Here is a 14513-nt window from a genome sequence, read left to right as displayed (position 1 = left end):
TTGCGACACCGTCGATAATCGACACCTCGCTCAAAGGGTAACCGCGCGCGCTGCGCCAGAAGGCGCCTCGACCAGTAGATAATGCGGTGCATGCCACGTACGACTCCGCATTCGTTTTCTGCAGTTAATCACACTAATGTTCCGTTCGCGTGCTGCATTCTAATGAATGCCTAGGAAGCGGCGTTATCTCCTCTCGAGAGGCATAAATCGAGATAGCGCGAACCCCTTCCAAACTTTCTGTTTTGAAACACACCAAGCGGGAAGAATATAACAGTGGTATACAGATAAACAGGCGAGGCCGCTGAATGTATTCGTCAATAGCAAACACGGTGATAGCAACTGTCGCTATTAATCCTTCAGAGTTTCCACGTCCCTGCGAAGCTTTCGCTAATATTATAAATCTGGAGAAACGGAGGAAAAAGCAAACACTAACGAAACGGGCACGCCGCAGGAAAAAAAAAAACTACATATTTGACAGGTTAATAGTATTCCACATAAAGTCGTAGACACGGATGTTATATCCTCAGGGAAACACGTGGGAACGCTACCGTACTTGCAAGCTATAGAGAAAACGAATGGTTAGCACGGTCCCATTGCTTTCCTTTACGTCCTTAGCGCTTCGAAATACAGGTAATGCAAAGAACGGTCAGCGTCAGCATTTAGAACTGCTAACTGCACTGCCAACTGCTAACTGTGTCGCAGCTGTACAAGGCGTCAACTACATAGACAATTAGCCTTGCCTTCCCACTGAGACTACTCGACGCTGCTACTATCCCGTACGAACGGTTGTGCCTAATTGCAAGTTGTATTGTGCGGGCTTAAGTTTTTCGACGGAAACGAAAAATAACAACCATTAGCGCTGCTGAAAACACGTCATTTTGACGTCCTTACTTTCCTCTATACAACTCCTTAGTTTATACTTTGACAATTAGAGAAGTAATTAAGGTGTTTACTAACTACTTTTAATGACCCTCCTAGATGTCTTAAAAAAAAACAAAATAAAATTATTACTAGTGATTTCTTAACTAAACTTCCAAACGACACGCACGTGGTGTTATTGGATGAGAATGGTATACGTCATTTCTTTCCTTAGAGCTTCGTTTTTGCGATTAGCGGAACATTTTCCGCATAGCGTTTAATGCATTTTATCGGTCTTCCGCATTACGCCAGATAGAAAGCATCCGCAAACGCCGGTCCTATATAAACCGCGGCATGCGTGTCCGGTTGCATGGCTTCGCCGAATGACTGTACTCTTTCCCATCCATAAAAGGACAGTTTTATAAGAAAACAATCGGCGTCGCCTCCTTTGGAAACCACGTGTTGCAATTCCCCGTCCTTCGCGTGACGCGGCAGTTTACACAGGATTTAAGAGGAAGCGTCCATGCCAGAGTCCTTGAAATTGCACACGTGCGGGTCACCTCTTGCTTTCTGCAAGGGCAACCATTGTTGCCGTGCCAGGCACACCGTGAAACAACTTGGTGTATTGCATGCAATGCGCACGGAGATCAAACAAGGACATCCCTTTTGCTCGCTTAATTAAGATAAGAGCTTCTATTTCTAGCGCGTACGTGTTTCCGGCCTCTAAGTTGAATCACTATACGCAGGTAACCATTAAAAAGGAACACGAAACGCGCACGGAAGACGCGACTGTGTCGAAAGAAGTAAGCCGAGGCTTGTGGAATGAGCCTGCAAGAAAAGTACGCACTTCGCTTTGAAACGCGAATTTGAATACGCGGGACAAAAGGATAGCATTGAAAAGATAGCAGAGTCGACTGCTGCGTTGTGCAATTCGAGGTGCAATTCGTCGGACAAAGGGTATGTCCTTTTCTCATGGTTTTGTTGCCCTACGTTATCTGAACAAGCCTTCCTTCTTTTTTTTTAATTTAAAACAGGAAGATACCGCCTCCAGCCGCTGCTACATCACCGTAACACCACAATGAAATAAATTACGCGCAGCATAGCGTGACGAAGTACGGAAAGAGGCTATCATTGGCCCGCACGCTCCGACAAGAAACTGTACGCGTCTGCAATGACGTCGAGAGCGCGCACAGGTTGCGAATGCGTCTGAGTTTAAGCGGAGAGAAAAGCCCTTCAACGTTAAACTGACAGCAATTGTAATAAAAACGCTATATATACTAGCTAAAATCTGCCCGCACAGATGGCGAGACGCGGCCGCAGTTATTGCGACATGAAGTGCAAATAATTAACAACTTTTAAATTAACCTTTTGTTCTTATAACTGTCGCGGTATATTTATCATTGAAGCGATGGGACAATCGTATATTCGAAGACAACCTTATCGTGTGTGATTCTCCTATGAGAGCTTGTGTACTGAGATATGTGTCATCAATATTCATTATCAAATTCAACACTGTCAGCTATATTCTTCGACTTCAGGGGCGCAGATGGGTACAGCTACAACTGCCACTACTACTACTACAAATATAATAATAATAATAATAATAATAATAATAATAATAATAATAATAATAATAATAATAATAATAATAATAATAATAATAATAATAATAATAATAATAATAATAATAATAATAATATTAATAATAATAATAATAATAATAATCGAAGTTGCAACCTCGCGCTCGGCTGCACAACGCCACAGCCGTACATTAAAAAAAACAAGAGTCATTTGCCTCTTTTTTTTTTGGGGGGGGGGGCGAGTCCTGACTTGCCACGTATATGACTCTCTTTAAAGAGACACTCAACTCTCTTTGGAGATCATTGTACTGTCTTCGGAGAGTCGTGTGACCCACAAGAGAGTTAACGTGATACTTTAAAGAGAGTCATATACGTGGCAAGTCAGGACTCTAAAAATAGAGTCAAATAACTTTTCTTTTGTTTTTTTTTTGCTTAGAGAGTAGTGAGATCACAGTGATGGCGCGTATTGTGAGGCTGAGGTGTATATAATACAACCACGACCCTGGTTACTTTGATTCGTCTCAACTTTAATTTTCAGTGTGTAGGTTTATTTTTCTTTGTTGCCTGCTCACTACATATATACTATATACATATACAGTACATGGCCTAAGTGTCAGCCAGCGTTGCAGCCCGCGGCCATGGTCACAAATCTCTCCAAGCCAACAACACCGCAAATGACAAGGGCGGCGACGAATGCTAGGCATCCAACGGGGAAATTCACGGACCGAAAGTGTAATAAACGTTCGGCGAATCGGCCTTGGCACGTGTGCGAAACTGTTGCTTAATGAGATCATCGGTCTTTCACGCGGATGCGTGCGCGCTTGTCGATTGCACAGGTGGTGCCGGCAAAACCGGATCTTCTATACCTAATCGCACCGCTGCTGCTGCCATGTTGATCGACATGAGCAGATGGCACTGAACGAAAGTTCGCTAATTGCTCAACATATCGTTCGTATGACGTCTGTGGCCGCTGTACAGTCTGTAGGCTGCGAAATTCAGGCGACCCAGGAAATATCTCACTAGCGTTTTCTAACGTGTCCTTTAGGTCCATCACCACCCGAACAGAGACCGCACCTCATAATCATTACCTTCGTCATCATCATTCGAGGAAGCTTGCACCGTTTAGGAAAGTATGGCACACTTTCAAGAAAAGAACTACTGATTATTATTAGCTTCATAGCGCAGAACTTACACAACGGACAAAGATACACAGTTGTACATGGACAGTTGGAAGTCAGCGCTTGTACGTGTAGCGATCTTTGTCTGCTGTATAAGTTCTGCGCTATAAAGCTAATAATTATGTATTACCAACTAGCCCGAACCAATGCTTTAGTTGTCATTAGGTCGACGTAACTGATACACTCACCTAGTGTTACTGCGGGATAGAAGGTTGGGTCATGTATAACATAAGGCGGCCATTTATGCAATAAAAAAAGACAATTAACTGTCTTTCGTGCCACTGCTCAGCTTTAATCGATGGTGGCATAAGTGAGTGAGTGTTCTCTTTACTGGCACGTGGACTGTACGTAACATGTGGGCCGCACTCACGTCTTGGCTTGCCTGAGGGTGGATACGCTGCAGAAGCGCTGCACCTGCGTCTGACTGGTGCCGTACGAGGCGAGCCAGATGAACGTGGTCCCCAGCAGCACGTTCCACAGCGACACCGACGACTGGGTGTCCAACTGCGTACTAGAACAACGAAGTATTGCAAACATCAAGAGGACTACATACTGTACACGTAAGCAAACTAAACAAGATCATATCTTTGGCATCTTCCTCAAGGAGGCCCCTAAGGTGCAACGCTTGTACTAAGGACAGTCTAAGGTGCACAGAGTGCAAGGACACACGGAGGGGAAATGTCTAATTAGGACTCAAATGCCAATAGTGCCCCATTCTTACACCATCCCTTTTATGTAAGGCTTAAGGCAGAAGAAATGCTGTTGTTATATCGGCTTGAATATTAATAAGGTGATTCCCCTAAATATGGTCCACCCAGTACATTTTTCTATGTACAGTATCTACAGCTGCTGAGTGGTCGACGTCCACCGACGCACAAGTAACGAATGACAGCAAATAAAACGTCTTGCAAAAGAACGTATGTTGAAATATTGAATATCACCACTTTGAAGATGGCCGCTGGCGTTGTCGGCGGTCTGTATTCTATAATGCCACGACAGTCGTAACCAAGTATTATTGCGATAGCAATTATATGGACAGTCTCGGCTGGATTTTGCCGTCGCCGTCATGCACCGTATATGTATATGTATGTATATATATATATATATAAAAGCCCCAAAGAAAACTAATTCAGAAAAATGCTTCCGAAGCGCGGAATCGAACCAGGGACCTCTTGCTCCGCAGCGAGTGGCGCTATCCACTACGCCGCGAAACACAGATCCTCCACGTAGCTAACGGCGAGCGTTATATACACACCCTTTACAGCTGGACGGACTCAGAGACGGCAGACGATAATAAGCGTTTCTTCATTACCAGCGAGATGGCGCTAGGAGCGCGACGGGTGCATTTAAAAGTCGTCGGCGAGCTCGCTCGCTCGCTTCTTCTTATATTTGCGCAGGGAGAACCTTGCCCTTCCGCTGTCTGCTCGCGCGGTTTTCTCGTGGTGAGGGGAAGAGGAATGTTTCAAGCTTTCACCGTGATGTCCGCGCTCATGTTACGGAGCGTACGAAAGTCACTCGAACTGAAGGGACGCCGCTAAACGAACAAACAGAAGATGAGCGCGAACTATCAAGTGCCACAGCTCGACACTTGAAGCACGCTAGCTTCCTTCGCTGCTTCGGCCGCCTTTGCAACAGGAACGCTGTTCAAAGTGAGAGTATCCATTGGCGAGCCTCACTTCGTATAGCATTGATTTCTTGCTATCGCATTCATTGCTTCGCCCTTGCGGCGAAACTGTGATTTTTTTTCTTAATTAAATGTCACTTACTACCATGCTGCTCAATCTAAAAATGAGCATCACCTCTCGACGCGCATATCTGGCAGCTGTCTTGCGAGGCGAAGGTACAGTCCTCTGTCAAAAGAAACGCAGCCACTGGAAGAACAAGCGTTGCCACGCTCAGTCTGCGTCGAGCAAGGTACGGGCAACTCTGTCCGACGGAAGGCTTCGGAGAGTTGAAAATTGGTTTATACTGTAGGGGTTTACGTTTTGGAGCTGCATAGCGTTTAGAAGCTGTCATGAACAATGCAGCATAGAAGTTCGGATTAACTATGACCACCTGATGCCTTTTACGTGCACCAAAAGAACAGAGTACGGTCGATCCTGTATTTCATCCCCATTAACCGCCGCGCTAGGAATCGAACCCGCCACATCGTGCTCAGCAGGTCTATGCCATAGCCATTGAGCCTCAGCGGGGGTTAAACCCTCGGAGGGTTAACTTATTTCCACTTAAAACAACAAGGCGCTCTTTCCCACTACAAACAAGAGAATGCAACAAACGACTGGAAGTCTCGTCGTCAGGTGCCGTCATGCTCGTAGTGGTAGCATTTTTTTAAAGAAGACTAATGCTTTTAAAGAAACAAATACTTGTAAGCTGCATGCAAGGGCTTATCGCTCCCACTGCCATTATGGTGCAGATGCCTACAGGAGCTAATAATGTCGCTGCTCTCAACGACAGGCTTGCAGCGCTCTTCGCAGCACGCATCTTACCGTGTTTCTATCAACAACAATCGACGTGGAGCCATGAACGTGACGCAGTGTAGACGATGCAACAGCTTACACAACGAAACGTTTAAGCCTTAAGCACTATATGCAACGATGCACCTATATATAAACGCAATTCAAGTATGCTAAATATGTAGTAGCACAATAAATGAAATTCGTGAACTTACTTTAGAAATTGTATGCGGCCGCCTTCCTCAGCTGTCGTCCACACCTTCTCAATGCTTCCAACCTTGATAACGCCCTGCGACAGAACGCACACGCAAAGCGTGTTTAAAAAAGATAATTAGCAAAGACCCCATATAGTGAAGCTTCAGCAATATACACTTTCCCGCCACGATCCACTTTATATATATCTCGAAAAAAAAAGAAAAGAAAGGCTACAGAACTTCCTAACCTATTTCGAAGACCTACTAAAACGAGTTCGAACAAGTGAGCGAGCAATGCGGAATAAGTCAACGAGCAACCACGAGCACATCGTGGTTCTGGGACGTTAAACCCCAAGAATTAATGCGGTTAAGCGCTTCGTGTGTCGCGCATGCTGTCGCAAGGCACACGGAATAAACAAAAAGAAACAAACAGGTAACGTAATATTTCGCGCTAATTTTTTTAAAGTTCGGGGAGATAACGCGGTTTACGTCAAGATTTTCGAAGTCACTACATAAGCAAGAAAAGCACGAGCAAAAATATACATCGAGGGATCACTGCAGCAGGCCTTTGCATAGCCACGGCACGCTTGGCCTTCCGAACCACGCGAGAACTGACGAGAGTCTTTGTTGAAGTTTGAAGTGACAAAAGCTTTACATTAGGTCGGCCACATCATATACAGATACATCAGGCAATGGGTGTAAAGTCAAGCACGAAGCGACTTAGAAACTTGTACAAAAGGACTCTACACAAATTTATGCACGAGTATTGGTAAACAACGAATAACCACGCAAAACAAACATCTTGACCCGAATTACAGGTAGTCAATGTGTAAGTCGAGGGCAACCATTAGCAGCGTGGCAACAAATGGAAATAAGTAGGGGTGTACGAATATTCGAGTTTCGAATTCGAATCGAACAGTACCTAATCGAATAATTCGATTCTACTTTCGAATAGCTAGTATTCGATGTTTCGAATAATTCGACAAGACGAATATCTAAAACGCGACAAAGGCTACTGGTGCAACTTGGTTAGGGTGGGGTGGTAAAAACAAACGCTAGCGTCGTTACAGTAGACCTTTCGTTAAAACTTTCACTGACATCCTGGTTCAAAAGCGAACGCATGCTGATCTTAAAGGAGATTACGTCATTTCGCACGTAGAAAAACACATGAGAAAACTGTCAAGCCCTTCACAACTTCGTTCCTGAAACGAAGGCACGGACTTCTTACGTATTTCGGTAGCGTATGGCGCAAGCGCCGTAAAACGTCTTGACTTTTGCCTGCGAAACCGTCGGTCATTGGCTTTGCATGTAAAAATTTGTTCACGCTGGGCAGGCGCCACTGCCGCATCGAAACACTCGTTCAGAAATTTCCATCGTTTCGGCACGCAGTTAAAACGCTGCTGTGAACGGGCGCCCGAAGATTTTTGGGCCCGGAGCACCCATGGCGATGAAGCACAACATTACCGTTGTCAGATGACCCGTACTGCGCGACCGTGGGGAAAAACTAGCGACCGAACCCCCTCTGTTAGTCGTTAGGAGGTTTGGACTGGCGCTGCTGACTGGAATGACGGCTCTTCTATCAACATGCTTGCGCGCCCATAAAAACTGAAACAAAAGCCACTCTCGAACAAGTGCGTAATAAAACTGTCGGCACGCTGTAGCGTCTCTGATTTTCCCTTTGTCTTGCTGTAACTGGCGGTACACATTTCATGTAAATATACTATTCCATATTCGATTCGATATTCGATACTTTTGGCCACTATTCGGCACTATTCGATTCGAATGCTATTCGAGGCGAAATTTCACTATTCGCACACCCCTAGAAATAATCGAATTCGAGATGTACCAGAACCACGACAAAGGCCAGTCCCAGAACCATGACGGTCATCTGAAAGGCGTCCGTCCACACGACCGCCTTCATGCCACCCTGAAAAACAAAAACAAAAAAAAACAACAAAAAAAAACGAGGTCAGTTTAGCACGCAATGTACATCTGGGCGAGGAAAGGTTCAAAATTAGCGCGAAGCGCGTATTTTGCATGAATGCGCGTATTATAAAGGCGAAAGCATTGCATGATTCATGCGAACCTGACCTTGAACTAAAACCACGGCGATGACACCTAACGGCTCAAAAAATATCACGTGGCCTCAGAAGCGTGGCTCGAGGCGCGCGAGCGTTGTTCACGTTCGCGCGACTTGGCTTTCTAGCGGCTAAGGAGTAACGCGGAAAGGGGCGCCCGATGGAAGACGCTGAGCCATAGCCTAGTGCAGGGGTCTCAAGCCCACCTCGCAGCTAGCGGGCCGCAGTCACGAAATTTAGTCCCACATGGGCCGGGACAGTCAAGATGGTAGGAGCGCGCGGGGCGGGGGGGGGGGAGGGGTTGTTTGAACAAAATGTCACCTAACGTTGCCATTTGAAAAAAAAAACATCTTGATACTCATTTCCACAATGGCTCAAATCTGGACGCCAATTCTGAAATAGAGTTTTCGTTCCACGGAGATGTTTCAACTCATAGTGGCCGCATGAGGTGCCTCACAAAAAAAAAAAAAAAAAATCTTGACACCAGCTTCGTCTCAGTAGCTTACCTGAACAAAGCGCTATTAATTGCAATAGGCGAAAAAATAATGCGAGCACTATTTAGCGAAGTCACAAAACTTTATTCCGTGTGAAGCCGCGGGCCGCGTGTTTGAGACCTCTGACCTAGTGATTCGTGTGGCAGGCCGAAGAGGTATGCAACGCCAGAGGAGCACAAAATGAGGCACGACGAGCCAAAACGGCTCGCCGGATTGTGACGTCACGTTTCAGGCTTCAATGCATCGCCACTAAGGCACACGGAGCAAACAAAAAGAAACAGAGCATCAGAGCCTTCGAGTCGACAGCGTAAGAGACCCTCGGTATATTTTTACGCGCTTATCATCCGTCACACCAAGTGACCAATACCGGCGATACCGACGATAATGGGGGCGTGGCGGCACCTCCAGGCAGCCATGAATAAATATATTATCAATTAACCAATTACTTGGATCGTTATAAAATAAGGTCACTTGGCCAGTATTTTGTAGCGCTCCATTTCTTTTTCTCTTTTTTGTTTTTGTTTTTTCACGCGGCGAAGCGATGCGCCGCTCCAAACCGCTAGTTGCGGTATCAATACCCCGTCCGAGGGAAACTCCGAAAGGACAAAAAAGAAGAAAATATTACGAATGAAACGGATATTACAGAAATAAAGCCCTTGGCCGCCATTTCGCGAGATGCGTTTCCGCTCCAATTTCATTCAACTTTTATCTACCGCTCACGGCCGTCTGATTGGGCCTCGACATTGAAGCGACGCTGTTTTTACTATACTTTTTTGTATTCTTTTTTCGCGCTTCGTTAGTGCTCAGATACGACGCTCCGCCAGCGTTATCAATATGTGGCGTGTCTGTCTGGGTCTGCTTGGTCCTGTCTGATCTTCCTGTGTCTTTTTTTTTAATTATTATTCGCGCTGTTTCCAGTAATGAAATCATACCAAGTGGCTCAATCCAAGACCTTTTCAAAATTATCGATGAAGTGAACAAATAGTAAACGGAATATGACGACGGTGCCATAGAAACGAACGGAAGGCATCGTTACAAGATCTCGGAGGGGCCGTACATCTTTTAACGATCCATTTCAATCAATGTCTTTTTTCACGTGCACTCCCGAACACAGTACTCGGCAATTACTTACAGTAATTGAAATTCCGGATTGCGAGCCTACAAAGCACCACGCGAGTGTTGGAATGATTCCAAACAGCACGAGTCGGCAAGCGGCTTGAAATACCTCGTAGCGGCCTCCGCATTCCCAGGTCAATGCAACGAAAAGCGAAGGGTCGTCGCTCGCGCGTGCGCAAACTATAGCCACATGCGGATTTCTCGCCACGCATTAAGCGGAGTTCAGTGGCCTTTCAATTTCTGATCTAACCGGTCCGGAACGCATAAACTGCAGCCTGGACCGCGAAAAAAATCGCGCAAAGCGATATTTCGAATAAAGCGATTTATTTGTATCTAACGGTTATTCTTCTACCAGGTGCGTGGCAGAGCACCTTCTAATTTTATAAACTTTTGTATTAACGTCGGTAGCAAGCAGAAAAGTACGTAGGTCTGTCTCACCACGCCGTCAGCGTTGTGAGCAATGTTCTCTCAGTGTTTCGTTCGCTCTTAGTGTTAATTAACGCAAAGAAAACGATAAATAAGGTAAATTTTTCAGTTAACACTTTCTTTCTTTTTTGAAAAGAAAATACGACACGCCAACTTACCAGCACAGTATAAAAAGTGCATATCAATCCGATGAATAGAATAGATGCCCAGACAGGAAGGCCAGTCACTTAAAAGAGAAGAAAAGCATGACAGAGTTTTGAGTTTCGCACGCTTGATAATGATTAAAAAATGTATCTTTCAGACAAGTAAAACATTTTTAGCGCTCTGTCCTGTCTCCATCATTTCTTTCTAGTTTTTGCGCGCTAGAAAGGCTTTACTTCTCTGAAAGAAGTGTTGCCAACTAGAGTTTCTGTATAGAGGCTTAGTACAGTATAGGAGCCTATACAGTAACTCTATTACCAACCAGCCCATGCAGCCACCTTGGAGCATTAAAAAAAAAAGAAAAAGAGAAGCTGAGCTTGTTGACGCAACATTCGCGCTACAAAAGCTATGCGCCTGGCTTTGCAACATATAATGACACGTTGCTATACAGACAGCTTGTTAACACAAGCAGTCACTCACCTGATTCTAACGCGACTGATGGCCCGTATAGAACGACTCCCATGTATAATAACTGCAAGAAGAACAAGAAAACAAACAATTATTTAATTACTGAAAGTGCTGCAGCTCAAGTATTTTCAAGCACAAACGGAAGCGATGGACGAACTTCTTTTCTCGTCCGCCATCCTTGCCGTCCACAGCGCCGCACCCGTCCCCCTTCGTCCCATTTCGCGCTTAGAGCCATATGTACCGTATAGACTCGTGTACAGTACTCAATCATTAAAACGGGAAAATTTAGGGCTAAGTAATGCACGTAATTGCATTTTCAGCGTGTACAGTTCGTGTTATATCGGCGTAATGTTGAGTGGAACACTTACGTCAGGGCCAACATTACCCTTAGCGGCCAGATGTGCAGCGACATGACGCGGTTATCACGAGTAATTGCTCATAGCATTCCTTTTACTAAAGAAAAAAGAAACAACGATGTCGCGTTTCAATCCGCGAGTACTGTACGAGTCACACTTCTTTCTTTGCGATCTTGAGGAGGTGCTGTTCTTACACGGAAGCTGCACCTCCCGCTGTAAGTTTTTCCGGACTACGAGAATGAAATCAGCCGTGTAATCCTCCGTGCACGACCAGCACCACGAAAGCGAATGCTATCCTTTTAATATTGCTGCATTTATACACGCCACGCGCTTGTCTATACACTTTCTCGCTCTCACTGCCACTGTTGTTTACACTCGCTTCGAGAGCAAACTCGTAGACCACGTCATTTTCGGGGCGATACATGGCGTTCGAAATATTTGTTGCATAAAAAAAAATTGAAGGACACTTTGTAAATTCCAAAGTGTGCTCGCCAAAAGCCTGTGGCCATTCGACTCCGCCGACGGACGCCGCCGCTGGACGACGACGCCGCGTTGCGCTAAAGTTGCGCAACGCGCGTTGGAAGGAGCAACGCGCAACTGTTGCTATGTGCCGCTGTGCCATCACGTGATTGCTGAGAGAGTGTAAGAGGGAGAGGCCCATAGCTGGCACCGTGCCAGGGCACGGACGGACGGACGAAAGTATGAGACATTAAAGGCTTTCGCCTTCAAATGTTCACAATCACTACCGACACCGCACGCCACGCTCTAACGACGTAGGAACAAAGGAGCAGCAGCGATGAAAACAAATAATTTTTTTAACACGGAAGTGTTTTCTGCCGTTCTCCACCAAGACTTCAGTGACCTATTTCCGTCACGGATATGACGCTGATAAAATAGATGTTAACGGATGAGAAAGAAAAAAACTATGAGAAAAAGTTCCGCCACCGGGAATCGAACCCATATATGACCTCACGACTAAGCTACCGAGGCAGATGCGCGGTACTACAGAAACGCGCCTTATATCTCTCGCACATTTTCTCTCGCTGTTGGCAGGGCCAGGTGGGGCGGGGCGGTGCCGCCGTCTGTGAGCGGTCAAGCGAAGTTATGCGGCACGACACTTACTAGCGCTGATAGAGAACGATTCGGCGACGACGCAGTTAAAGCGTGGCCTCCGAGATTGCGTGCACTCTCGGAGCCCATGGTTAAAGCGCCTCGATATCAGCGAAAAACACTGGCCGCGCTAGCATCGGGGAGTCGTCCTAGACGCAGCGACGTTCTTTACATTTCGCTTTGTGTTAGCGCGCGACGACTCGTTGTCGGAGTAGTGCGACTTCCAGATGCACCAACGGTGTTTCTGCGCCACCGACTGCTTTCAGTGCGATAGCAACGACTGATAAAACTGCTGCAATAAGCGCTGCAGAAAGGCAGCGATGTCGACGGGCGAATGCCCTGCCTTGGTGGAGCGAGGCAAAGGCAAGCGGACGTGGAACGCGTGCGCGTGTTCGCGGCTAATGCTACTAACCTCTGCCTCCCGTGTTGCTGAAGCGCAGTGTGGTAGTGTGTGCATGAGGACAGGCGTAGGCTACCCTAGTACTCGGGAGCGCACACCGTTCCGTTTCTCTTAAGTGACGACGCTTTGAAGTGCATATCGAGTATCAGTATTTATTACGTGCTTGTTCATGTCATCTTTGCGTAGTATTCCCGATACGCTGTGTCCAGGTATATGTTGACAATTTCAGCTACTACAACGGTTAAATCACGATCATGGGCGTTAGTCGTCGCGATGGAGATGTGCCACTATGCGTAAACGTGGGTGCAACCACGTCAAACGGTGATGTAGCTGCCAAACACCAATAGACATTGTACACGCTCTCATAATCGCAACGCAATAAGCACTACTTCTGTGAAGACACGTTTCACTTTCGTGTTATACCGATTGCTATGACGAGGGATCAGCCATGTTTTTTTGTTTTTTTTTTAATATCTTGAGCTGTCAAGCTGAGGGTGAGGTCCTTACACGAATATATACGGCACTTGCTGCATGGTAAAAACATTAACCATATCTTAATGGAAACGCAGCTACTACAAGAACACTCCATAGAGCTTTCACAGTGCTGCGCGCTTTGTATATGAAACGACATATACTGCAAGCTGTCAACGTCAGCGTCTGGCATGCGGCATGCACCCACAAACTGCGACACGAGCCCCTTAATACATACAGCGCGACCAAGTATACTTCACTTGTTCGCAGGGAATCATGGCGCAGTCAGCTGAGTATCGGTGTATGGAAGGTCGATGCCACTTGCGGATGAACGTTGGTTATATGTAAAAATCAACCGCACGACGCAGTGCGATAAAACCGTTCAGCCCGTGCAGTACTATACGCTGTTACGTTGCAATCCCGGACGTGATGTTGCACAGACGCCGGATGTTATCGGAAAAACATTCTCGCCGTCTGACTAGTCAGATTTCCTTGCACGCTTTGCTCATCTTACCATGTATATACAAGCACAGGCGTGGATTCTGTTATTTTTATTTTTTTTTTTCAGGAAGAGGCCCCGTCTGTCTGACATATATTTACTGGTGAACATGACTACAATGCATGGATGCTTACTATCGATAGTAATATTTAATAACAACAATAATAAATTTATTCACGTCAAAGCGAAAGTTCTGGCGACGATGTACCCGCTGGGAACACAGGCGACGTGAGTTTGCCAAAAGCCGTAAGCTGCCACTGAGCATGCAAGCTTCAAAGGAAGTTCAAGAGGAGGGTCAGAACATCCTGAAGGCTCTCCCTCCCCCCCCCCCCCCCCCCCATCCGCGTACGTACAGGCAGCAGGCTAACGAAAACTGTGCTAAGCACCATGTCGATACCGGCTGTAAAATGCGGCGGATAAAGCATGAAGACATTGTTTTTTGCGTATTTCGAGGCAATACATACGAAAGCATCCGTTACATACTCACCGTATTTGTTATAAAGGATAGTGACCCTAACGTCCTCACAGCTCCCGAGCAAAAGCGCCGCTCCAGGTACTGAAACAAAAAATTCGGAGTGTGAGTCTCTGAAACCTTCTCATGGAAATGATTACTGCCACCTCGTTCGCACAGCAAACGAGCTAGCCTCAAAATATGTTCCTGTAGCAAGCTGTGACTCGGAAAACTTAAATC

At 46.0% G+C, this 14513-nt stretch overlaps 1 protein-coding gene across 1 annotated transcript in view; it reads right to left on the bottom strand.

Annotated features, from left to right (window-relative positions):
* The window catches only part of LOC119394828 (uncharacterized), a 148407-nt gene that overhangs the window by 71301 nt on the left and 62593 nt on the right, over positions 1-14513 (bottom strand). The window contains 6 exon segments of the mRNA XM_049415997.1: positions 3987-4127; positions 6285-6358; positions 8110-8190; positions 10536-10603; positions 10999-11050; positions 14310-14378. Coding sequence (XP_049271954.1) covers positions 3987-4127; positions 6285-6358; positions 8110-8190; positions 10536-10603; positions 10999-11050; positions 14310-14378 — 485 coding nt within the window.

This window comes from Rhipicephalus sanguineus, chromosome 5, assembly GCF_013339695.2.
Source record: "Rhipicephalus sanguineus isolate Rsan-2018 chromosome 5, BIME_Rsan_1.4, whole genome shotgun sequence".
NCBI lineage: Eukaryota > Metazoa > Arthropoda > Arachnida > Ixodida > Ixodidae > Rhipicephalus > Rhipicephalus sanguineus.
This window is presented reverse-complemented; position numbering and strand designations above follow the sequence as displayed.